Genomic DNA, 27,515 nt, shown 5'->3' on the forward strand with positions numbered 1-27,515 from the left:
CTGCCATACCGTAGGTGTCGGCAACAATTAAATTAAACTATGCAAGCTTTTAGTTGCATGTTAATTGTTTCAGTTTAGCTTTCTGTTTGCTTATACACAGTCGAACTTGTTTACGACATGTAGTGTGTAACGTGTTGTGCATCAAGCCACCCAATACATGAAACAGTTTCGTGGATAGCTGACCATCCTGTAACACTTACATATGACAGAACTGTTTTATACTGCCGAGTTTGCAAGAAAAAAGTTTTGTGCAAAAAAAGAAGGTTCCAATAGACCACCATGTCAAGACAAGTCTTCATATCGCAGGAATGCAGAAGAGAGGACCGTGAAAAACTTCTGACAACAGAAAGTTGCAGTGGCAGGGATGTGTCCAAAGGTAACCAAAAAAAAGTCGATTTAGCATGGATCTATGTGAAGCATTCATTGCAAGTAATATTCCTCTTCACAAACTTACAAATCTATCCTCAAAGGCTTCCTGGCAAATATTGCTTAAATCGAAATATTCCAGGTGAATCAACGTTGCGTAAAAATTACATACCAACAATTTATGTAAATGTTATAGAAGAAATACACAACAAACTAAAGGACAACATTATCTGGACATCATTTGACGAAACTACCGTATTTACTCGAATCTATGCCGCACTCGATTCTAAGCCGCATCTGAAAAATGAGACTGGAAATCAAGGGAAAAAAATTTTCCCGAAACTAAGCCGCATCTGAAATTTGAGACTTGAAATTCAAAGGGAGAGAAAAGTTTTAGGCCGCACCTCCAAATCGAAACAAGGTTGGTCCATTGTAATATGAGACACAATTTAGGTCGAATGAATGACGATACAGCTACAGTAGTTTGGTTCGAGTCGTAAGCTTAGCAGTTAAGCTTTACCAGGTAGCCACTGCTATGTATCAGATGCTCCACCCGTATTTATACGGGTACCCTTCCTTTTCCACGTGCTTCGTCTGGTTTGAATTGATTGCTTAATTTTCTTTGATCTGATAAGTGCCGTTCTCTTTGTTATAGGCGTTTACGTCACTCTAAGCTGAAGATGCATTACTGTACTGTGTCATGCATTGTTTGTCGCATTCTGATAATGAGTGTTTACGGACTGTCGCCGCTCGCGGCGTGGCTTGCTTTTGTGCGTGCTACCGCCGCTCAAACAAAAGAGAGAGAGAGAGAGAGAGGGAGAGGGAGAGAGAGAGAGAGAGAGAGAGAGAGAGAGAGAGAGAGAGAGAGAGAGAGAGAGAGAGAGGAAACGTCTCATTAGTGAAACAATGGCAAGAGACTGCTATTTGTTGTTACTTACACTGCTGCTTTCTTTGATAATGATCAACAAGAACCAAATAATAGACTGCATATGATGGAAGGTGTTCTGAACGAGAGTTTAGCTAAAATTTTTCTCCGTTTGAAAATCTTTGCAGACGCCTCTTTAGTACATTACATCCTGCACAGAAATTAGTCATCTTAGATTTAAAAATCTAGTCAATTGCCGTGCTTCATTTCTGACTGTATCACTATTAGGCACAAGAATAATACGAATATAAACATAACATGATATGAATATTCTTCCGCGTTTGCTGTTGTCTCATTCTAGTTTCGTAGTTTATTAGGCAGACAGGATTTAAATGAGACAGCAGCAAACACGAAAGAATACATGGCAAAATGTTTATATTCATATTATTCTTATGGTGAAGAGAATACTGCATGCGATTCACAATTCATAAAAGTTCTTATTAGCAACGATCTCTTGACACAGGTAGGAAAAAATTCAGAACGTAGAGTTGGCCATATTGATAAACATCCCTAACAGACTTGCCAGTCGGATTTTCGTAGTACATTGAAACGCTGCAAGATTCGAAGATGAACAATTTGGAATTTGTATTTACATCGATGGATAATGTATGAAAATGCAGTGGTCGAAACTGGGGGCGGAGGGAAAAAAGCTCGTCTTCCACCTTTTTTTTAAATTTCTTTACTGACGCAGAGGTTTTGGCGCCAGTATTTATCTATGTGCCTGCAAAGCATGCTTGTGTAGCGCTACATATATTCGACCGCAGAAGTTAGTTGTGGTGGCACCTACCAACGTTTTTCAGAACTTCCGCTTACTTTGCACTCGATTCTAAGCCGCAGGCGGTTTTTTGGATTACAAAAACTGGATTTGAGTAAATACGGTAGACACTTGTGGCCGTTACATTGCAAATTTAATTGTTGGTGCTTTAAAAGAAGAGCCTTCCTCTTCCTATTTAGTGGCCTGGTGTTGAATGAATCTATTCAGTTAATGAATAAAATTATTCTAGTGAACTCCTCATTGTGAGAGGTATTCCCAAGGAAATGTAAAGAAAAGTTTGAAAACATTTTAAAAAATACCCTAAGCTTTGAACCCTTGTGCCAAATTGATAGTGGGTCATTCCATGTCAAGTCACCCAGGCCTTGACACCAACCATGTCAGATTTTGATGATACTTGGTACAATTACTTCTTTTATGATCCTGAAAGCACTTGTAAAATTTTTTTGCTCTATTTCTTATAGTTTTTTTTTATAAATTTTTAAAGTTTTTAGATTTGTCTTTGTTTCAGCAGTCGGAAATTGTAACTTAAACGTGTCCTCACAACTAAAAAAATTTGTATATTAAAGAATACTCAAGATATCAGTATGAAATTTTGGAATAAGTTTGTGTATTATATCTAAATGTTAAAAAAATTACCATAAAGATATATTAAATTCTTCCAAATGAAAAAAAATTTATAAGTTGTGTGTGCGGTTTTTTTTTTAGCTAACCGATGTTTAGTTTTACAAAAACTGCAATATCTAGAGTCTCAGACCTGATAGAAAGCTCAAATTTGTTTTAAAATACTCTTAATTGTATAGGCTATTAGATAAAAGAAAAATTATGTTGGCTTTTTAACCTGTTTAATAGTTATCTAATTTTTAAAATAATATTAATTATATTTTAAAAATAAAAAATGCCAAGTGACTTAGACACTGAAAATAAGTTTTTGTCTTCTTGGAGTAACAATGTACACTTGGATTTTGTATTGTTACTCCTGTGTTTTGAAGTAAAAAATTATTACAGTGTTAAATAGTGCTTGGATAGTATTTTATTAAGTTTATTTGAACTCTCAGTAAGTACTGTTACTTAGTTTACAGAGATTCTTTTCCAATATCCTATAAAAGTAACCAGAACAGTAATCAGACCAAAAGTGAAATCAGTATGTCAGATATTCAAACCTGTAGTGTAGGGTTATTTAAAAAATCTGACTGTTTCCAAACAACCTACACACCTTCAAAAAAGTTACAACCGGTATCAGAATTGAGTGAGGAAGAAAAAGATTTGATCCACTTACGATCTGGGATTAATCTGTGTGAATTTAAGAATATATGTTCACACCACAGCTACTACTTTTTAAATGTTTTTGAAAAGTATCAAACAACATGTGTAGACCCACTAAAAAAACACAAAAAGCCGATCAAAAAAATCGTTGAGAAGTGTAGGCTTGGATCTTTCTAAACAATTACTGACAAAAAATATTAGCATAAAACCTGGACAAAAGCTTTGCTCAACATGCCGTAACTTTTGTGAGGAAAAATTAAGAGTTGAAGTCAATGAAAGTGAAACAGATGATGAAGTCATGGTTGAATTAGAATCATTGGAATCCAGAAATGAATCCCTCATACAAACAAACATTGCTCTTGATTATTTAGGTTTAACACCGATAAAGCTTCATGGCTTGTCAGAACAAAGTAAAGGGTCTTATTTTAAAAGGAAGGTTAGCAGTACTGAAAAGACTGCAAAAAAGGCGGTTTCAAAAGCATTAAAATATGATGCACCAAGTTCTGATGATGACGAAGAAGATAAAAGTGTGGTTGAGAAAGCAAAGGATTTTGATGTAATGATTTCTCTTATGAAAGAGAAGATTTCATCTGTTGGGAGGTCTAGAAAAATCCAGATTCTGACCTTGGCTCCAGATTCTTGGACTCGAAATAAAGTGATGAAAGAATTTAATGTAAGTGAGTACATGGTGCGACAAGCTAGAAAGCTAAAATCTGAAACGGGTATTTTGGAAGCTCCTGGTCCAAAAAAAGGTAAAACTCTTTCTGAAAATACAGTAAGACTTGTAACAGATTTTTATGAAAAGGATGAAAGTTCCAGAGTGCTACCTGGAACAAAAGACAAAGTAAGTGTTCAAAAAAATGTGTACATGCAAAAGAGACTCATTTTGTGTAACTTGAGAGAACTCTATTATTCTTTCAAATGGGAGAATCCCGAGGTAGAAGTAGGATTTTCAAAATTTTGTTTCTTGAGACCTAAATGGTGTATCCTTGCTGGTGCTGCAGGCACACACACTGTATGTGTATGCAGTATCCACCAGAATGTTAAACTATTACTGGATGCTGTGAAAATTGAAGAATCTTATAAAGACCTAATTAAGATGCTTGTGTGCAACACAGAAAACCAAAACTGCATGCTACATCATTGCAACAGCTGTCCTGCAAATACTGCACTAACAGAGTGCTTAACTGAAAAACTAAGTGAATATTATGATTTAGAAGAAGAAATTGTAATCAGTCAGTGGGTTAACACAGACAGGGCAGAAATGATCAAACAGTCTATCAGTGTTGAAGACTACATTTCTTTATTGGTTAGGTCATTGGAAAAGCTCACCCCACACTCGTTTATAGCAAAATCCCAATCAGCAGCCTTTAAAAGATTGAAAGAAGACCCACCACCCAAAACAGCAATTATTGTGATGGATTTCAGTGAAAATTATTCCTTTGTTATACAAAATGAGATCCAAAGTTACCACTGGAATAGAAGTGGTTGTACTCTACACCCAGTTGGAGTTTTTCTAAGAAATGATGAAAACAATGTTTTTGTTTCCAACCACTGTTTTATTAGTGATGACCAAGAACATGACACTGGTTTTGTTAACTTTGTACAAAAAGAAATTACAAAGTGGCTGTCATTTCATCATACTGACATTGACTCAGTTCACTACTTTACAGATGGTTGTGCTGGGCAGTACAAAAATAGAAACAGTTTTAAAAATTTGACTGAACACTTGAGAGACTTTAATTTGAAGGCCCAACACTCTTTTTTTTGCAACAAGTCATGGGAAGTCAATTTGTGATGGCCTAGGAGGAACTATTAAAAGAATTTTAAGGAAAGCCAGTCTACAGCTTTCAGACAAAGAACAAATAATGACAGCAATCGATGTGTATAAGTTTTGTGAAAAAAATATTGAAAACATTGATTTTCACTTTATTGACAAAAAAGAAGCTGATTTGCTACGGTTAAAACTAGAAAAACGTTTTTCAGCAACCCGAACCATTCCTGGAACTAGAAGTTTTCATAACTTCAAACCACTTCCAACAAACAACCTTGAAATTAGAAGGACTACAGATAGTGTAAAACCCTCCTTAGTCTTTTCTTTCTTCTGATTGGGTTCGTGTTGAACCATCCATAAATTGCTATGTGGCTGCAAATTATGATGGTAACTGGTACTTTGGACTGGTAAAAACAATATTCAATGATGAAGAAGATGCAGAAATTCTATTTCTACATCCTTCAGGACCCGCTGCATCATTTTATTGGCCTGAAAGAGAAGATTCCTGCATAGTGCCTTTGGAGCACAAAGTCTGTGTAGTAGACGCACCTCAATCAAACGGCACTGGGAGAATGTATTACTTCAAAAAAGACTGTATCAAAAGAACTGAAAGCTCTTGGATGAAGTGGAAAAACAGTTTGAATCAGCATTAATGTTTATTAAAAAGACAAAATTACTCAAAAAATTCAATGTTTCAAGCAATCAGTTGGGTTATACATAAGTGTCGTAAATACACTATCTATGTACATAATTCTAATGTAATCTACTATAATTAATAAACATGTTAAAAAGCCATCATTATTTTTGTTTTATCAAGTAGCCTATATGTTTAAGAGTAAATTAAAACAAATTTGAGCATTCTATCAGGTCTGAGACTCGAGATATTGCAATTCTTATAAAACAAAACATCCGTTAAAATATATATATATATTTCATAGAAAATATTAATATATTTTAATAGCATCATTTTTATCTTCAAATAGGTATAATAAATAAACTTGCTGCAAAAATTCATGATGTTATCTAAAAGAGTTTTTAAGATAAGCAAATTTAAAGTTTTGAATACAAATTAAACTGACCATTTCCGAAGGTACAGAAAAAAAAAAAATAAAATAAAAAAAAAAAAAAAATAAAAATAAAAAAAAAAATTATTTTTTATTGGGTGATTTGATATGGAATGACCCTAGTTTTATTAATGGGACAGGTGAACTTTTACAAGAAACAATAAGTGCCCAACATAGTATCCAACTTCAAATACTGCCCAGTAACCTCAGTTGATGTAGGACGGTCCTTTCCTGCTTCTAAAAATGTTTTGAGTGATCGAAGACACAATCTTACTAGTGAACATTTGGAACAGCACTTTGTTGTTTATGTTTACAATAGTGGAAAAATGTAAAATAAACGGTAAATGATGCTTTTGTCCAATTGTATTAATTAAAAGTTAATGCTGTTAAAAAATAATTCATGATTGTATGTTGTTTATTAAATAAAATATTACAGAGTTGTGCCCATCTGCGTGCGATATATCTCGAAGTTGGTCCTGTACATATCACTTATTTCACTGCAACTCACTCGCATCGCGTTTGAGTGTTACAGACAACAATAGCAAAGAAGGAACAAGTCATGAAACACGGTATGTGTCCCCCTTTTGCATATTTTTTGAAAATAATCCCAAAAAGGGACCCTTTCTAACATCTACCAGCAAGTATTCAAAAAATGATATCAGTGTTCTAAATGTACGGATTTTTCATGTGGCCGGCACTCTTCCTCATAACTGATATGCACAGGTTCGTCTTTGAGATATAATGCACACAGTAACTAGCATGTTTTTTTTATTATTTGATCTTGCACATTTAAACACTTTTCATGCATTTTTTAAACATTTTTCATTTATCTTTTAAGGTTTTTATGATGCATATAGTCCAGTCTCTAGTGATAACATTATCCAGATCTTTGTCAGAAGCTGGTCCAAATGCATTTTGTTTTCATCACTTCTTTGAACCACCAAACTGCACTTCAATGACCAATAAGGGAAGAAACTATGACAACACAGCAATCTTTTCAGAAAATATGACTATGTACATACCATTTCTGTTAATATATATTGTTCCAAGCAAGTGTTGAAAATTTAGCAAAAAAAAGCTTCACTTATGAACTCTTGTGTATTGCTGATCATAGCTGCCTCTTACAGTATTATTACTTCATCGACATATGCTTCTGTAGTCATCAGACTTGTAAATGTATATTTCAAACATAAATCGTACACATGTAAGGTTTCACCAGATAAATAGCTTGATGGGTGGTAGAACACACATCTCCACATTTTTATTCGGTTTCAGCTGCTCGAATTGGGGTATACCCTCTGTAAATACTGGTCTACTTTAAGTAGTAAACAAAGTAAACATTGTACAAAATATGTGCATTCCAGTAAAAGCTAAAAGCAATTGAACTATATCAGATAATAAAATATTACAACCTTGTTAAACCACTTTCATTTCTGACTCCATGCAGATAATGTATGTTACACTCACCTGGCGATCTTCTTTCATTTTGAGTGCAAGCTGCTGATTTTGTCTCTGTTCATGCTGACGAGTTACCATTTCTTCATAAAATGATTTAAAGGCTGGTTTATTATGTAAATGCAAAAATTTCTGCAATGATAAGAAAATTAAAACAGAAATGAAAAACAGACAAACAAGAATAATAATGTAAAGAGTCTTTATGGGTTTGCTGCCGGACCACATTGTGCTAATTACACAATATTTACTCAGAGACACTGTCTGACATCTTCAATTGGTTCAATCTTGCTGGTGGCTAGGTACGACTGACGGTACCCGCAATTACATAATCTGGAAACTACCTCTGCTGAGAGGGACTCTCCTAACTTGATTCCTCTTTCAACTGTGAAATAGTCGCAAGTCAAATAAAGTGTAATGTAAGTTGTAACATTGACATACATATTCTTCAGGTTTAACCTCAAGAGCCAGCAGAGCAGATTTTGTTTAAACTGAGTCAGAAAGTTTTCTCTAAATATGTGAATCCCAGACAAAGTGGCAATACATACTCATCACTCTACTCCACAATTTCATTCAGACTTGCAAATGGTCCAGTGTGTTGTATCCAACTCCAGAGCCAACTTGTTCCTTTGCTGGACACTTATTTTAAGAAGAATGAAGAGTTCGAAGATCAAGTAAACAACATTTCTTCAATACGCACATGTCAGGTACTAATGAATTCATGTGAGTGGTAAGTGCCTACAGGATGACAATTATTGAACTATACGAAATTAAATAGTCATAACTTCTGAACAGTTTATGTCAGGACGTTCAAACTGCATGGTTGGCTGTGGGGCATGATTGGAATTAGTATGTGCCTGCGCACACACCTTGTCACTGTCGGCTATTTGCACATGAAAATGTCACGGTAAAGCATGCCTGAGCGTATAGCGCTTGTGAAGGTCTACTGTACAAGCGACAACAGCCCAACTGTGGCTCAAAGGAATTTTGTGACCACGTTCAAGCTGAAGACAGACGGTCCAAGTGTGTTAACAATCAAGAACTTGATTTGCAAGTTTGAAAGGATGGGTAGTGTTTGTGATGACAATGTAAGCCATGTCAGTCATCCAAAGAGGGTGAAAACACCTAAAAACATCATGAAGACAGGCGCTATGTTTAAAACCAGCCCCAGGGAATCAGTCAGATGAAATCCACAAAGGTGGGAATCAACTGGGAGACACTGCAATAAGTTGTTGTTGAAGACCTGCATCTCCACCCATACAAATTTCAAACCCACCAGCCATTAAGCCCCAAGGCCAAGGAAAAGCGATTGTGTTTTGCCAACATTATTGTCCACAGAATTGATGAACAGGACTTTGATGTGAATTGGTATGGTTTAGCGACAAAGCCTACTTCCATTTGGATGGGTTCGTCAATAAGCAGAATATGCGCATTTGGGGACTGAGAATCTGCATTTTATAATCGAGACGTCTCTTCACCCTCAGTGGATGGCTGTGTGTTGTGCAATGTCCAGTCATGGAATGTTCAGTGTGATATTGCTTGATGCCACAGTGACTACCGAATGGTACACGAAGGTTTTGGAAGATGATTTCATCGCCATTATCCAAAGTGACCTATTTTGACAAGATGTGGGTCATGAAAGATGAAGCTCGAGCCCATCGAAGCAGGAGAGTATTTGATGTCCTGGAGGAGCACTTATATGGGGACCGCATTCTGGCTCTGGGGTACTCAGAGGCCACTGCCATGGGCCTCAATTGGCCACATATTCTCCAGATCTGAACACATGCGACTCCTTTTTGTGGGGTCATATTAAGTACAAGGTGTACAGCAATAAACTCAAACCATTGCTGGGCTGAAAATAGCCTTTCAGGAGATCGTCGACAGCATTGATGTTCCAACACTTCAGCAGGTCATGCAGAATTTCACTATTAGTCTTCGCCACATCATCACCAATGATGGCAGGCATTTCAAACATGACATAACCGAAGTCCGAATATCTGTAGTGACGTTTACATATTGAATAAAATGTGTGCACACTGCAGTCTGTAACTAATTTACTTTTTCCTTTCATATAGTTCATAATTGTCACACTGTATCATGTAATAAAATAGGATGTACAGTGAAATTACTAGGGACAAGAATAAAATTAGCACGGTTAGATTCTACGAATCCAGTACATGTATGCAACAATTCATGGCTCATAGTTTCACAGTAATTTCTAAGTTGACTCAATTCTTAACGATGAATGAAGAAATTATTTGTGTATTAAATGCACGAAACACATTACTGAGTGACAGAGAAGGCTACAATAAAATAAAATTTGACATTTTGCTGAGTGATGAAAAAATTCATAGATGACTGATGCAAGACTCTTATGATTTCTGATGGTGCAACAGGAATGATGAAAGAAGACAGTAAACAGGGAAATGATAAAATCAAACGATATATATTTGTGCATAGCAGATGATGAGTGCATGGGTTGCTAGATCTTCTATGGCAGAGCTTTGTAATTATTTAAGACATCTCCAATTTAGACTTTTCACATGACAGGCATTAAATGCAGCCAAGTGTTGTGGCAGGGAAGAATCCAAGAGGAACATCAGAAAATGCTACAGTTATGCCGAATGTCTTAGGAACTGCAAGTCATCACTGAATTTAATGTCTGAATTTTAGGAGCCTGCAAGCATTTTTCCTGTAGTATATGCATAAGTAATCAAACAGATGCACATACCTTGTAACTACTGTATAAAGATGCCTAAAATAGTTATTCCTTAACCTTCAACATTTTAAGATACACTGTACAGAAAAAACACAAAAATACATTCTTAACCCCCCCCCCCCCCCCCCCCAATCCTTCTGACATACAAAGAGCCTAGCAATTATATCAGACATGATAACAGCATGCCACGTAGAATCATACAGAAAGAGCACGCATGTCACTCACACCTGGAGGGTTAATGCATTACACATTCAAATTACAATTGCAATATGTTATTATCTGAAAAACATACGTCTTAGATGTTCTCTTAATGTTAAAAATTTCTTCTTTGAAAATGAGATTTCAAACTGGCACAGAAAAAAAAAAGCTTTGTGTTACACAGGACAGAATAGGAGATTTATAAAACAACCTATATTAATATGTAAGGTATCTAAATGCAACCTGGACATGTTGTGCCAACTCGAACACCATCACTTCTCCTTTTAATTTCTGGGCTAAATTTTCCAGTTCTGTCTTCAACTGAAGGAGCACCACAACAGATAAGCCTTTACTTCTTTCCAGAATAAGTGTAGGAACACTGGAAATATAAAAAATATAGATTCATTTGCAGCAGTGTATACTAGCTAACAATGTTCATTAGAGATAAACTAAACACTTGGAAAGAAAGCTCAGTTTCGCAAACTGAAAGTTCAGAAACAGTGGCCTGAAGCATTAAGAAGAAAAAGGCTGATCAATGATGTCAAACAGGCACACACTACATAATATTACTAGTATCGAAAATGTTTTCTGTTCCTTATTGCTCAGTACACTAATGTACAATTTGCTTGTGACTCCTGCAAAGAAATGCAACATAATACAGTGGAATAGTCTGAGAGTTTCATAAGCCTACAAGACCCCAAGTTTCATTTCCAGACATAACAAGCAAATAGCAGAACTTGGATAACAAAATAATCACGGCACAGCATTTTCCTTGTGTGTTATTTGATTAATGCTAATAGCTATCACGGACCTATCAACAAAACAAAAGTTCTTAATGAGATGCTTTTTTTTACACATTCTGAAAGCTTTCTCTAAAGGAGTCTTCTGTTTTCTGTTCAAATTATAATGGACAAAGGTGAAATATTATGCAAAATGGCTACAATCCAAGACAGTATCTCTTTTATGAGGAGAACTGAAAAACAATGGTTATCGATGAGTAGAAGTTTAATCCTGTAAAAATTATGGTACTCTATTCTGTTTTGAATGCTCTTGTCTGAAAATACTAAAGATTTTTTTGGAATGCCACTGTCCCTTACCAGACATGGTCCAGTAGGAGATGGTATGTCAGTCTTTCTCCGACCTTTCAACTGACTTACATAGCCAGTTACAGGAGGACCTACAGTAGATTCCGAACCACAGTGCACCTTGGCATTTTTCGCAACAACAAACACTGCCAAAAGAAGTGATAAGTGACCCACAAAAATCCTAGGATTGACCATGGATTGAACCAGACACATTTGGATTTATGGATTTATAATCTGCCACTTTACTACTGAGCCATATTACATTCACACATCTGAAAAAAACACCTGTTTTTTAAATGTGGTTTGATATTTTAAAGTTTTTAACACGTTTAAAGGCGTTAATAACAAGACCATACCCAACCAAAAATCCCTACTGGTACCTGTTAGTTTGCTGGTTTTTATTTTGTTTATGTTTTTGCACTGTTGGTGACACTATCAATTACTCATTCATTTCTCAAGGAGTACCTCTCTGCCATATTGATGGTATCATTGCTCTGTCTGTGTGGACTGTGACAGCTAGTAACCTTTTTGCTCATTCACTCTCTCTCTCCTCTCTTTAACTTCTTGAACTCAGGTATATAATGAAAATACACACACTGTACTTCTTTATTACATATCTCCAATGATCAGTTTACTTCACATCAACAATTACTCTTGCTGATAGCTCTAATTTGTTTCTAAGTGTCGCCGAACATAAGAAAATCTCTTATTTTAATTTTAAAGGAAAAACAAGAGACCACATAGTTTCTTCCAATATGGCAGCAGGAGGAAGAAATGGCAGCCCAATGATAACAAGCTAAACAACCATCTGTATATCCACCATTCACTAATTAAGAGAACACAATAGATATGTCACAATATTTAACAAACAGAAAGCTAATATACTTTAAGTGATTGTTTATAATTTAAAAAAAGGAAAATCCAGAATGGATAATGACAATATTATGAAAAGGATAAATTGCTACTCACCACATAGTGAAGATGTTGAATCACAGATAGGCACAATGAAAAGACTACTGAACAAGTAAGATTTCGACCAGAAGGCCTCCTTCTGAATTACACAACATACACAAATAAATTCACACAAACACAGCTCACACACACCACAACTGTCTCTGGCTGCTGAGGCCAGTTGCGAGCAACTGCACTTGACGGCAGAAGCCAACTGAGTAGTGGGGTAAGGAGGAGGTTGGGGTAGGGAGAGGGAGGGATAGTGGGGTATGGGGAGGGTACAGAAAGTGCTGTTTGTGGGAGCATATAGGGATGAGGGGGAAAGACGGTAGGGCTGCTAGGTGCAGTCGGGAGACAAAATGGAAGGCAGGTGGGGAGGGGTGGGCAGGGTAGCAAAAAAGGAGGGAAGTAAAAAGATTGCAGGTCCGCTGGTGGAATAGAAGGCTGTGTAGTGCTGGAGTGGGAGCAAGGAAGGGGATAGGGAGGTGAAGGACAATGACTACCAAGGTTGAGGCCAGAAAGGGTTACGGAAACATAGGATACACTGCAGAGCGAATTCCCAACCGCGCAATTCTGAAAAGCTGGTGTTGGTAGGAAGGATCCAGGTGACACATGCTGTGAAGCAGTCATTGAAGTGAAGAATGTGAAGTGAAGAATGTTGCATTAGGCAGTGTGTTCAGCAACTGTGTGGTCCAGCTGTTTATTGGTCACAGTGTGTCAGTGGCCATTCATGCTGACAGCAAGCTTCTTGGTAATCAGGCCCACATAGAACGCAGCACAGTGGTTGCAGCTTAGCATGTAGATCACGTGACCGGTTTCACAGGTAGCCCTGCCTATGATGGGATAGGTGATGTTTATGACTGGACTGGAGTAAATGGTGATAGGAGAACGTTCGGGACAAGTCTTGCATCTAGGTCTGTTAGAGGGATATAAGCCATGAGCCAAGGGGTTGGAAGCAGGGTTTGTGTAGGGATGCATGAAGGTATAGTGTAGGTTCATTGGGAAGGTTAGGACACTCCTCATTTCAAGGCATGACAAAAGGTAGTTGAAACCTGGTGAAGAATGTGACTCAACTGCTCCAGTCCTGTACGGAACTGACAAGTAACACTACCCAAGTCCCACTCACCGATTCCAACACACTTCTAATACATTGTAGTCTAGGTCAAAATATGAGAGAGATTTTTTTTATACATGCCCATACAATCACCGAAGAGGTCAAAACCCTCCCGAGGAAAATGCAGTTGTTATCTTTCTGAGCATATATTGTTGAAACAGTTCAAGATATAACAAAAATGTTGAAACATAATTTCCATGGTGCAATCACATCTTTAAACATTTTAATATATTTCAAAATCCTCTGCTCACCTCACAATTTATGAAATTTTATATTTAGTAAATCTAATAATTCATTTAACAACAAATTGAACAATATATGATAAAGTTACATCCCCAAGTCTCAATACTCAGATATATATACCACTACATGTGCGTTCTGTCCACAGTTTGATGCTTATCATACATGGTGATAGTCTTGTTTGCAATTTAACACTGCAATTCTAAAATATGGGCTCCTGAAGGTTTTAATTGAACAATAACATCTTGCTCTCTGTCAAGTCTGGGAATTATCAATGTGGAAGTGGCAAGGTGCCATTCCAATTTTATTTTTTCGTAGTTTTTGTTTTATTTGCTTGTTGTTTCTTTTGTTTCATTTCTTTGGCTGTTTGGTTTTGGATATTATGATTGACATTTACTTTGTTATTTTATAGTATTTAGTTTGGTTGCATTATCTTTGATAGTCAGTGCAACAATGAGGGGATGTTGTATTTATCCATTGCAAAGAAATGCTGCACACACATACACAGTGTGTACCACACACATCTGATTATTGCAATATTATTGCACAGTTTACAGCATGTATCACTATGTTTAAAGCAATAATTAGAAGGAGGTTAACATTTATAAAGCTTTTTTGTGACGTATCCACTCTTGGACCACAAATACCTGTTCACAAATTGAGGGGATAAAAACTGATTATGGATCAAAGATTGAATTTTGAGGATATTATTCCTCAGGTGCAAATTTACATCACAGCCATCCAGTAGGATTACATCAGAGAACTGTTTTAGAAAATTCTTCCATGGTCTGACTGTGTTAACATCAAGTGGCTGGATTATGCTCATTGTTTCAACAGAAAGCATCATACAGTGTATATCTCTGTTTCCTTATTCCATATATTTGCGAAAGATTGTCGGAACAGGGTATTTACGGGAAAGAGCAATTTAAACTATAAATTATTACAAAGCCTGCAGTAACTATGAGCATTTAGGAGGCATTAATATGGACTTATTCAGGCCATGTGTATATTGAGACCTATATTGCGACTGTGTACTATGGGGGGAGGGCGGTGACAAGAGCCCGATGCCCTCGGTCTAGACGTTCGTACACAAGTCCATGGATGCCTCAGGTTTACACAAATACAAGTCATGTGACAGGGTGGGTATGGACATCAAATTGCTCAACAGAAACGTGATGAAGAGCAAGTGCCGGATGGCTGAACAGTAGGATAGGTATGCAATAATGTATGCATGAACTTCACTGCATGCGTACAGGTGCTGATACTGTCATTTGGTGATCATCGTTTCTATAAACAGGTAGCCGGAATTTGTGGACTGAGTGTTGGATTCAAATTGAATAGCATATAGAGAATGTAACAGACTGAGTGTATACACGTGATTCCGAATACAGCATGATGTATCCAAAGAATGTATTACACCTATTACACAAAAGCTTCGATCATCCGCAATACGATGTTGACTCTATCATTACCGACAAGGAAATATCATTCGCATTACATTTAGTGAATCTGATTAAGGAGTCCATCGACAATGATGTATTTGTAGACAGATAAAGTACTTTGACCTATGATGACAACACTGTATTTCCTGAGGCTGTCACTGTGAAAGAGGTGTTTGAAGAGGATTATGAGGATGTTGTGGAAGACAGTACGAAGAGCAAAATGGTAACTGATTTGGAATATAAAAAAGAGACAGTTATGTTTTGGCTTGGAAATAAGAGTTTAAAAACAGTCCAACATAATTTCAGAAAGGTTAAGGATACAAAATCACTATATAGACGGGAAAAACAAGTCACTGAAGGTGAGACACGAAGCGACAAATTATTACAGATTTCCAAGTACTTATTGCAACAATTACAGAAAGAATGCAATAAATCACTACCTATTCATATCTTGGATCTGAAACAATGGGCTTTGAGGGAGAGATGTGAAATTAATCTGATAACTGTGAACTGCCTGTTAATTTTTGTTTTAAAAATTGTGATAAATGCTGTAAATTGTGCAATAATCAGATTGTGTGGTGCACATTGTGTATATGTATGCAGCACCTCTTTGCAATGGATAATACAATGTACCCTCATTATTGCACTGACTATCAAAGATAATGCAACACTGTAAAATAACAAAGTAGATGTGAAATGTAATATTCAAAATCAAACAAACAATGAAACAAATAAAGCAAAGTCCACAAGGGGAGGGAGTACAACAAAACAACAGGAATATCCTCTTGCCACCTCCACACTGATTATTCCTGGACTCGACAGAGAGTGAGACTTTATTGTTTCAATCAAATCTTTCAGGAGCCGTTATGGTTGCACTATGAAATTGCAAACATCACTTTCACCATGTATGACAAACATCATACTGCGGACGGTACATATAGTGGTACTTCAACTTATATCCGACTACTGCGACTTCAGGATGTAATCATATCATATATGGTTCAATTTGTTATTAAATGTACTATTAGATTTACAACACATAAAATTTCAAAAATTGTGAAGTGAGAGGAGGATTTTGAAATATATCAAAGTGTTTAAAGATGTGATTGCACAGTTGTAAAGTACAGTACCAACCATGGAAATTATGTTTCAACATTTTTGTTATATCTCGAGCTGTTTCAATGATATATGCTCAGAAAGATAACAACTGTGTTTTCTTCGGGATGGTTTTCACCAGCTCAATGGCCATATGAGTACCTATAAAAAATACATGTATCATATTTGATCTAGATTACAACATATTCGAAGTGTATCGGAATCGTGAGTGGCATTTGAGTAGTGTTACTTGTGAGTCACGAGGGGAATACTCCTCTCTGACCAGACGGTGGGACATTAGGAGGTGGTAGGTGACTGGAGAGATAAGGCAGGGAAGATCTGTTTCTGTATAAGGTTGGGAGGGTAATTAACGTCTGTGATGGCCTCATTGAGACTGGTACATTTCGAGAGAGACTGTTTGTCACTACATATGCAATACCAATGGGTATCTGGGCTGTATGGAAAGGACTACTTGGTATGGAAAGGGTGCCAGCTGTTGATGTGGAGGTATTACTGGTGGTTGGCATGTCTGATATGGAAGGAGGTACTGATGTAGCATCTTTGAGATTGAGGTCAACATTGAGGAAAGTGGCTTGTTGGGTTGAGGAGGATCAGTTGAAGCAAACGGGGGAGAAGGTGTTGAGGTTCTGGAGACATATGGATAGGCTGTCCTCACCCTCAATCCATAGCATGAAGATGTCATCAATAAATGTGAACCAAGTGAGGGGTTGGGGATTCTGGGTGGTTAGGAAGGATTCCTCCAAAAGGCCCGTGTGCAGGTTGGTATAGGTAGGTGCCACGTAGAGGTGCCCATGCCACATTCCAGATTTGTTTGTAGGTGATGCCTTCAGAGGAGGAGTGATTGTGGTTGAGCATGTAGTGGGTCAAGGTGATGAGGGAGAAGGTAGCAGGTTTGGGATCCATCAGATGTTGGGAAAGGTACTGTTGAGTAGCAGCTAGGCAATGGCCATTAGGGATGTTAGTGTCAAGGGAGGTGGCATCAACAGTGATGAGCATGGCACCAAGTGGTAAACGAACAGCAATCATGAATAGTTGGTAGAGGAAGTGGTTGGTATCTTTTCTATATGAGGGTACGTTGTGAGTATAGGCTGAAGGTGTTGGTCTATGAAAGCAGAGATTCTGTCAGTGGGGATACAGTACCGGGCCTCAATGGGGCGTCCTGGGTGGTTGGATTTATGGACTTTAGGAAGCATGTAGAAGGTAGGTGTGTGGGGAGTGGTAGGAATGAGAAGAGAGATACGAGGTTCTGGGATGGGGCTTAGGATTTGAGGAGAGACTGGAGATCCTGCTGGATTTCTAGAATGGTGTCACTGTGGCAGTGTTTGTAGGTGGTCAATCTGACAACTGGCGGAGTCCTTCTGCCAGGTAATCCTTGCAGTTCAAAAAACATTGGCAACACTGGTCGAGCCTTTGTCATCTAGTAAGGTTATTAAATCGGGATCAGATTTTAGGTGGTGGACTGCAGTTCTTTCTGTGGATGTAAGGTTAGCTTGCATACAGAGGGATTTGGTGAATGATAGTGAGGCAAGATTCAAGGTTAAGAAATTCTGGAAAGTTAAAAGGGAATGATTTGGGGCTGTGGGGGTGGATCACCACTGGATGGAGAGAGCTGAATCGGGCAGGGTTCAACATTGGTCTTTGGTTGAATCTGATTGGTAGGGTTGCTGGTGAAAAAGTGTTTCCGCTGCATGGAGTGGAAGAAGGAGAGAAGACCTTTAAGTCCAACATGATTGAATATGGGAGTGGGGAAAAGGTGAGGCCTTTAGAAAGGCTAATGGAGGAAAGGTTCATGACTGTGTTTTGGTTCTGTCTAGGTTCTGGATTCTGTATGGCAATGGAAGGGAGTTTTTGAAGATGGGGCACACGTAGTAGGTCTGCGAAGGATGTGCAGGAGGTTTGGAGGTTGTTGTAGAGGTGGTGGGTAGTTGTAACCCAAGGCAGTAGTAGGAAGTGAACAGGTTGGAGAGTTTTTTTGAGCTGGCGTTTTGCATGCTCTTCTAGTTCCTCAGGGTCAAGAGTTTCAGTATGTCAGATGTGATCCAGAAATTAGAGATTGCACATTAGGAGAATTTTACAGTTGGAGAGGAGGTACTTCCAGTAAATTTGGGCCTGACCCCAAAACCATGCAAGAATAAGTTGGTGAAGATTAAGGACTGGTGGACTCTGAACAGATGGGGGGTCCATTGTGGAAGCAGGGGTTGCAACCAGAGCTGGGTACATTGATGGTAAGGCCATTTGGGGTGATCTCATGAGTGCAGCAATGGGACTGGATTCTGGCTAGGGATAACAGAATTTTCCTCCCATCACCCATCTCCCGAAGTCCCACCATCCAGCCACAGAGGAGCATTCCCCCTGTGACTCTGTACCACCCCTGGCTCTGCTAGGGTTTTGACTACCTCTTGTCATGCCCTGAAATGAGGGATGTCATAACAATTATTCTTCCCACACTTGCCACGGTGTTATTCTGCCACCCAGCGAACCTACATAACATCCTCATCCATTCCTATACGACCCTTGCTCCTTCCCCTGTGGCTCATATCCCTGTAATAGACCCAGATGTAAAACCTGTCCCATACATCCTCTCACCACTACCTACTCCTAGTCCAGTCAAAAGCATCACCTATATCATTGAAGGCAGGGCTACCTGCGAAACCAGTCATGTGATATACAAACTAAGCTGCAACCACTGTGCTGCTTTCTATATGGGCATGACAACCAAGAAGCTGTCTGTCTGCACGAATGGCCACCGACAAACTGTGGTCCAGAAAAAGCTGGACCACTTGATTGCTGAGTGGCCCACAATATTCTCCACAGCCTGTGCCAGCTGGATCCTTCCTACCAACACCAACTTTTCTAAACTGCACAGGTGGGAACTCTCGCTACAATATATCCTATGTTCCCATAACCCTCCTGGCATCAACCTTCATTTGTCATTGTTCTTTACCCACCTATCTCCTTCACTGTTCCCATTCAACTGCATCTAGCTACCCTTCTCTCTCTCTCTCTCTCTCTCTCTCTCTCTCTCTCTCTCTCCACCTTGTCTCTGTATGCTCTCACAAGCAGCACTTTACTGTTCCCCACCCACACCCTGCTATCCCTCCCCCTCCCCAACCCAGCCTCTTCCAAACACCACAGATGAACACTGTATCTGGGTGTCAAGGCCAGACTTCGAGCAACTATGCATCCTGCATTCCATCCTGGATTTTCCTTTGTTTAACCCACTAATGGCCACAGTATGTTACATCATATATTGCACATGCGTTTCTATTCTGTATTGTTACCACCAGATGGAATGGCGTAGGTTGCTTACGATTGTTTGCGTGTACAGTAAGTGGATGCCGCTCAATGGCTATGGCAGTTTTCAGTGACACAAATATACCATTACTGCACAGTTAGCCATTTCCTCTTAGTGCTAGTCTGAACTGGCAAGATAGTGGGTGACAGGTAAGAATTTCATCCTATACTGAAACTGCTTGTATTGATATTAATGTCTCACTTATGGTTTTAGTATTAGATGAGAATAACAATTATTCATGATGATGTCTCTGGTTGTAAAATATTTATCTAGGTTTATGTAAGAGAGTACTACTTTGTCGTATGATACATAATACATGGGAACCTAACAATACTTTTAAACATAGTTCAGGAAACATTCCTGTTTTTACTTTTAGAGTAAAATAATAGATCCTGTAGTTTTCTGAGCTAATTTTGTTAGAGTCTTATGTGGTATATTTTATTGGCAGGTCAAATAAGTACTATTATAATCCTGACAATCCCTCTGATGCAGAGGAGAGACTAAAACCACTTGGAATCTTAGCGATGAAGATCACATCTGTAATGAAAGAAAATGAGCTGATGAGATGGATTTAATCATCCTTTCACCATGTGATGGAAATGATTCCAACTGAGATGATGCTCCTAGTGACAGTGAAAGACTCGCTAGTTTCAGTGACATTGGTAAAGTTCTTTAGCAGCTACTGGGAGTACAAGCCACTTCAGAAGGAATAGAAACAATGTTATTGTGCAGCCTGTGAGAGAAAGCAAAAGGGAGATAAGAACACACCAGACTTGTCAAAGAAATATAAAACGATACCACTGACGTGGCTATCAAAGGAACTGAAAACCTTGGATGTTGGCAGTCAAAGAAATTTCAAAGGCTCATCAGAGCCTTTCCTTGTGTCTAAAATGAAGCAGCCTCATAAGACGCTTGTAGATATATTCAAGGAAGTGTTCAATGAAGGATTTATGGAGTAAATTTATAAGAGATAGTGAAATATGCTGCTCAGAAATGATACAGAATTTCAAATTGCAGTTGATGAATTATACAAATATTTTGGAATTCTTATTCATTCTGGTTACAATCCAGTCCCTTTTAGAAGACTTTACTGGGAGACAATGGTTGATACTTACAATTATCTCATAAGTAATTCACTCAGTAGAAACAGGTTTGGGGAAAAATCGACCACTTTCTGCATTTCAATGATAACACAACGACAGATCCAAGTAATAAAACTTGCAAAATTGGTCTGCTTTTGAAACACCTTAACATCATGTTTCTGCAACTTGTTCAGCCACTAGGCTGTTTGTTCTCTTTATATTTTGTAAAGTTCAGTCCTTACTTTGGTGCTGGTGACAAAGAAGAAGGAAAAACATTGGGAACTTCAATTACAGAAAAATTTTGTGTAGGTTTTCTCCCTCCTAACAATATTATGAGAAAGAAACTTGCCACTCCCCATATAGCAGAGGTGTTGAGTCGCAGACAGGCACAACAAAAAGACCCTCACAATTAAAAATTTCGGCCATTAAGGCCTTAGTCAACAGTAGTAGACACACACACACACACACACACACACACACACACACACACACACACACACACACACACACACACGACAGCGCACGCGCGCGCGCGTGAATGCAATTCACCCGCCCGACTGTAGTCTCAGGCAACTGAAACTACACAGTGTCAATTGCCTGAGACTGCAGTCGTGTGTGTGAGTTGTGTTTGCATGAGTATGCTCACGCACGCGGTTTGTGTATATGTGTGTGTGTGTGTGTGTGTACTATTGTCGACGAAGGCCTCAATGGTCGAAAGCTTTAATTGTGAGTGTCTTTTTGTTGTGCCTATCTATGACTCAGAATCTACGCTACATGCTGAGTAGCAACTTCCCTTCTCATAATATTGTTACATTCCATCCTGGAATTTCCATTGTTTGATTTTCTTCTTCCTAATTATGTTGTCTTTGTTGACAACTATTTCAACTCTCTGCCACTCTTGGAACCACTAAGCAAGTATGAATTTCACTGCATTGTCACTATCCAGAGAAACAGGACTAAGAAGCACCACTGAAAGACTTGAAGGAATCTCATGTTCTTGAAGATGAACATCTTAAGCTGCTAAAATAGCTTTACAAAAGCCAAATAACATTAGCAACAAATCTGCAAATCAATGATTGTCTTACCAAGGGGACCTGCAAGACATGGTGTAAAGCAAAACAAAAGCACGTAACCGTGCCTCAACCAACCTTAGTACAACTCTACAACAAAGGCATGGGGAGTGTCAATCTTTTCCACAAACTGAGAGGTCTGTATAGAACCAGGAACCCCTTCAAGAAATGGTACTGGCCTCTTGTTAGATTCTGCCTTGTTAACATGTGGTTGCTGTATAGAAAGGTGAGTCACTTAAAGTTTGTTGGAGTTCTGATGAAGTGTTGTATTATCTCTACTGACTTTGTCAGTAATGGACAAACCTTGAGGGCCCATGCCAAAATTCAGGAACAGTGTACCAGTTGATATCTGCAGAGGTAATGTTGGACACTTCATGGACAAAATTCTAGCTCTGACATGGGGTAACAAATGTGGAAAAGGCACAAAATTTTGTTGCATAAAACATAATGTTGGTGTTCATCCAGATTCTTTTTTTTTGCGATATCACAGGTAAACATTGTGCACAATACAGAACATATTGCCAAGATAATGTGATGTTGGACTTCATCCAGTTTGTTTCTATTTTCCCAGTGCCATTAACAGTAGTGTATCAATTTTCATGAATAAATTAGATTTAACAATATTATGAAAAGTATAATTGCTACTCACCATACAGTGGAGATGTTGAGTAAAAAAAAAAAAAAAAACAAACAAACAAACAAATTAAGGATTTTGCCAACAAGGTCTTTGTCAAAAATAGAGGACACACACACACACACACACACACACACACACACACACACACACACACACACACACACACACACAGAGAGAGAGAGAGAGAGAGAGAGAGAGAGAGAGAGAGAGAGAGAGAGAGAGAGAAAAAGGCGACGCACACAAATGACCACAGTCTCTGGCAGCTGAAGCCAAACTAAGAGCAGCAGCAGCAGCAGCAGTCCTCCTGCCAGCTAATCCTTGGGATTCGAAACAACATTGGTTGAGCCTTTGCCAGCAAGTAGCACCAACCATTTCCCCCACCAACTCTCCACAGTTCCTGTTCCTTTACCATTGTAACCTGCTCAGCATTATTAATGCCACCTCCCTTTACACTAAAATCCCTAATGCCACCTTTCTAGATACTGACCTCCAGCTTAAAGATGGCTACATCCATATCAAACCTACCAACCACCAGCAGTATCTCCACTTCGACAGCTGCCACCCATTCCATACCAAGAAGTCCATTCCATACAGCCTAGCCACCTGTGGCCATTGCATCTGCTGTGACAAGTGGTCTCCCACAAAATACACGAGGGATCTTACTGATGGCTTTATAGTCCGTAATTACCCCCCCAAACTTGTACAAAAACAGATATCCCGTGCCTTATCTTTCCAGTCACTCACCACTCCCAAAGTCCCACCGTCCGTCCACAGAGGAGCATCTCTCTCATAACTCGGTACCACCAAAGACTTGAGCAACTGAATTACATTCTCCACCAGGGTTTCGACTGCCTCTCATTGTACCCTGAAATAAGAAACGTCCTACTCATTATCCTTCCCACCCCTCCCACAATGGTATTCCACCACCCATTGAACCTACACAGTATCTTCATTTATCCTTACACAACCCCTGCTCTCAAACCCTTGCCTCATGGCTAATACCCCTGTAATAGTGCCTAGATGAAAGACCTGTCTCATACATCCTACCACCACCACCACCTACTCTAGTCTGGTTACAGACCTCACCTATCCCACAAAGGCAGGGCTACCTGTGAAACCAATAATCTGATCTACAAGCTAAGTCACAACCACTGTGCTGCAGTCTACATGGGCATGACAATCAACAAGCTGTCTGTCTGCATGAATGGCACCGACAAAACTAAGCCAAGAAATAACCAAACCACCTTGTTGCTTAGCACACCATCCAAAAAGTTCTTCATTTCAATAACTGCTTCACAACCTGTAACGTGGATTCTTTCCACCAAAACCAGCTTTTCTGAACTGTGCAAGTGAGAACTCTTCCTGCAGTATGTTCTACATTCCCATAACCCTCCTGGCCTCAACCTTCGTTAGTCATTGTCCTCACCCATCTAGCCCCTTCCCTGCTCCCATTCCAGCACTACACATCTATAAAGAAATTTTTCTTCGAAATTTCACATTTTCTTTCTTTCCTATTGTGCATTCAATCATGTATCCAGTTCAACTGGAATATGTGAAGTGGATGCCTTCAGGTATAATGAACATTCTGCACTTTTAGGATCACAAGCAGTGGACAATTGAGTGTGGTATGTCCTTGCCACCATCCTTCTCAATTGGAGCAGCAGAATATCACCATTCCTGAGGAAACAGATAACGGGTATAGTATGTGAGCCACTACCTGAATCTGAATCTCACTGGTTTCTCGCAAATGAACTGCTTTAGATAATGGTGTCCTTAATGTGGGACGGTTTGCTCATCTACACTCAGGTACTCACCGTAACTTGAAATTTTATGAAACTGTTGTTCAGCAAGTCCATAACAGGAAGAATTTGAAAAGTTTATCCCTTTTGTCAACTGGGATTCTGTTCAGATGTGTGTTGTCATTGAAGTGAAAGTGGGTCTTGATTTCTAGATATCTGTTGCAGCTTATACACTGTTGTAAGCACCTTATATCAAAGTCCTCATCTTCATTCCAATATAAATGGAATGGTATCTAGTAAATAGCAGTATACCTAAGGACTTTTTATGGATTCATTGGATCAAAGGTACAGATATTCTTCTTTGAACGTATTGAACACTTTCACTGGCAATCACGTTCAGTACTTGTTCATCAAAAAATTCTACAAAGCAATCAATTGCATACTTTCCTTTTAGTGCTGCTACCAAATGGCATTAGTGCTATTCAATTTCTGCTAGAATGGGTTAGGTCTTACTGTAAGTTGCATCTTCAGTTGTTCAATTAGAAGAGACATTTACCTTTCATTTTCTTCTCACGGTGTCTTGCATTTTCCTCATCCTTCTTTTCTTCCTTACTATGAAATTCCATGGGACATGGAACATCAGCTGGAAGAGTATCTTCCAATATATTTGCATTGATACCATCACAATGTTGAATCTGGAGAGAGCTTAACATTCTCTCATGGTCTCACATTCACTTCACCTTCATCATTGGAACAAGCCATGAAATTGGGGTCATTCAAAAAGTCTTCAATTTCCATTATGATTTATAGAAACACATGATGTCTGGGGAGGAAAGAAAAACACAGAATTTGCCACAAGCCCCAATGGGGATCGAAATTCAGAGAGCCCTTATGGGAAAATAAAATAAGCCTTAGAAATATACAACTGATAAATCTTCTAAATCCATCACAGAACATGCCAGCAGGCCTGCACTGGAAACTGTTCACGTAACTCTGTACCTTCTGCTGGTTTGAAAATGTTCATCTCTCGTAAACCTGAAAATTTACTTTCTTCACACAAATAATTGTGTACAGTTCACTTGTTTAACACTAACAACGATTGCACAAGCTTGACAAAGGTGTAGACAACAATGCAAAATAGTAACAACTGCTGCCAATGTAATTACAAATACAAAATTCTCATTACAAAGACAAATCCCAAAATGGCGATCACTGCAGTAGATGGTTAAAGTCGAATAAATGGTATCGAAGGCAACTGAGACACACATACCAATTAAATTAATAAGAGGTGGTACTGGTCCAACATGGTATGCAAAATAGGTCAGAACACCATTGCTGAAGCAACAAAATACGCACACCAAGTTTCAAAGAGCACAAAATCTCAAAGATGCTGATGTTTTACTGAAGCTCAAAATTTAACAGTTTTCACAATGAATTTTGGTCTCGAAATCTAGCAGAAATTCCAAAGAGATTCCGCTCTTATGTGAAGTACACCAGCAGCAAAACACTATCAATACCTGAAATGTGTGACAGCAGTGATAATGTTATAAATGACACCGCCACTAAATTGGAGTTACTAAAGACAGTTTTCCAAAATTCCTTCACAAAAGAATACAAAGGAAATGTCCCAGAATTGGAATCAAGAACAGCTGTCAGCAAGAGTAACTTAGAAGTAGATATCCTCTGTGTACCAAAGCAGCTTACACCACTTAATACAGCCAAGTCTAAATTCCAGATTGTATAGCAATTAGGTTGCTTTCAGAATATGCCAATAAAATACCGCCACACTTTAGTAATTACACACAAACACTTGCTTGACAAAAGATCTGTACCTACAGACTGGAAAGTTGTACAATTCACACCAACATTCAAGAAAGGAAATGTGAGTTATCAGCTGAATTACAGATCCATATCGCTAACTTAGCTTTTCCGTATGATTTTGGAACATGTTCAAACATTGTGGTTTACCTCACAGAAAACAATCTATTTACAAACAGTCATCACAGATTCAGAAAATGTCATTCTATTAAGACACAACCAGCTCTTTATTCACGTGAAGTAATGAGTGCTGTTGACGGGGGATCTCAAGTCAAATTCACATTTCTAGATTTTCAGGCTTTTGACACTGTTCCTCATAAGCAAGTTCTAATCAAATTGCAAGCCTACAGAGAAAGTCACCGATTCAAACAGAAGTGGTATCTGCCATCTCCCAAGGAAGTGTCATAAACCCTCTGCTGTTGCTAATCTATAAAAATGACTTATGAAACAAGCTGAGCAGCCCTCTTAGATTGTTTGCAAATGATGCTGTCATTTATTGTGATGCTGTCATTTATTGTCTTGTAAAGTCATCAAAGATCAAGATAAATTGTACAATGATTTAGACAAGGTATCTGTATAAAGCGGAAAGTGGCAGCTGACTCTAATTAATAAAAAGTGTGAAGCAATCTGCATAAGTAATAAAAGGAATCTCTTAAATTTTGATTACAAAATAAATCACACAAATCTAAAGGCTGTGAATTCATCTAAATACTTAGAGATAACTATGACGAGTAACTTACACTGGAACAACTGCATAGATAATGTTGTGCGGAAAGCTAACAACAGACTATGTTTTATTGACAGAACACTGCCTACACTATGTTTGTCCATACTCTTTTTGACTATTGCTGTATCGTGTGGGATATGCGTCATATGGGAATGACGGAAGGCATAAAAAAAGCTCAAATAAGGGCAGATTGTTCTGCACTATCAAGAAACGGGAGAGAGGGTCACAGATACGATATGCAAGTTGGGATGGCAGTCATTAAAACAAAGTCTTTTTCTTTGCGGCAGGATCTTTTCACCAAATTTCAATCATAAACTTTCTTCTCTGAATGCGAAAAAATTTTTTGGTGCCAACCTACATAGGAAGAAACAATCATTGTAATAAAATAAGAGAAATCAGTGCTCGCCCATTTTTCTCGCATGCTGTTCGAGAATGGAACAGTAGAGAAATAGCTTGAATGTGGTTCACTGAACCCACTGCCAGGCACTTTATTGTGAACTGCAAAGCAGTCATGTAGATACAGATGTTATATCACATAAATACTCAACAAATTCCAGTATGGGATGTGTCGTGTGAACGATCAAAGACCAAACTCCTCAACCCATTTAGCGGCATGCAGACCTACAGAATCTTACTGCCGAGTGTTAGAATACTGCTGGCACA

The 27,515-nt window shown here is 38.5% G+C and overlaps 1 protein-coding gene across 1 annotated transcript in view; it reads right to left on the bottom strand.

The window, feature by feature from the left end:
* Positions 1-27,515, bottom strand: part of LOC124788618 (eIF-2-alpha kinase GCN2) — a 312,712-nt gene that overhangs the window by 234,206 nt on the left and 50,991 nt on the right. Inside the window, exons 3-4 of the mRNA XM_047255891.1 lie at positions 10,780-10,915; positions 7,635-7,754 (exon numbers count right to left, since the gene is read on the bottom strand). Of these exons, the coding sequence (XP_047111847.1) occupies positions 7,635-7,754; positions 10,780-10,915 (256 nt within the window). The remainder of the gene's footprint in view (positions 1-7,634; positions 7,755-10,779; positions 10,916-27,515) is intronic.

This window comes from Schistocerca piceifrons, chromosome 1 (genome assembly GCF_021461385.2).
Source record: "Schistocerca piceifrons isolate TAMUIC-IGC-003096 chromosome 1, iqSchPice1.1, whole genome shotgun sequence".
Lineage (NCBI taxonomy): Eukaryota > Metazoa > Arthropoda > Insecta > Orthoptera > Acrididae > Schistocerca > Schistocerca piceifrons.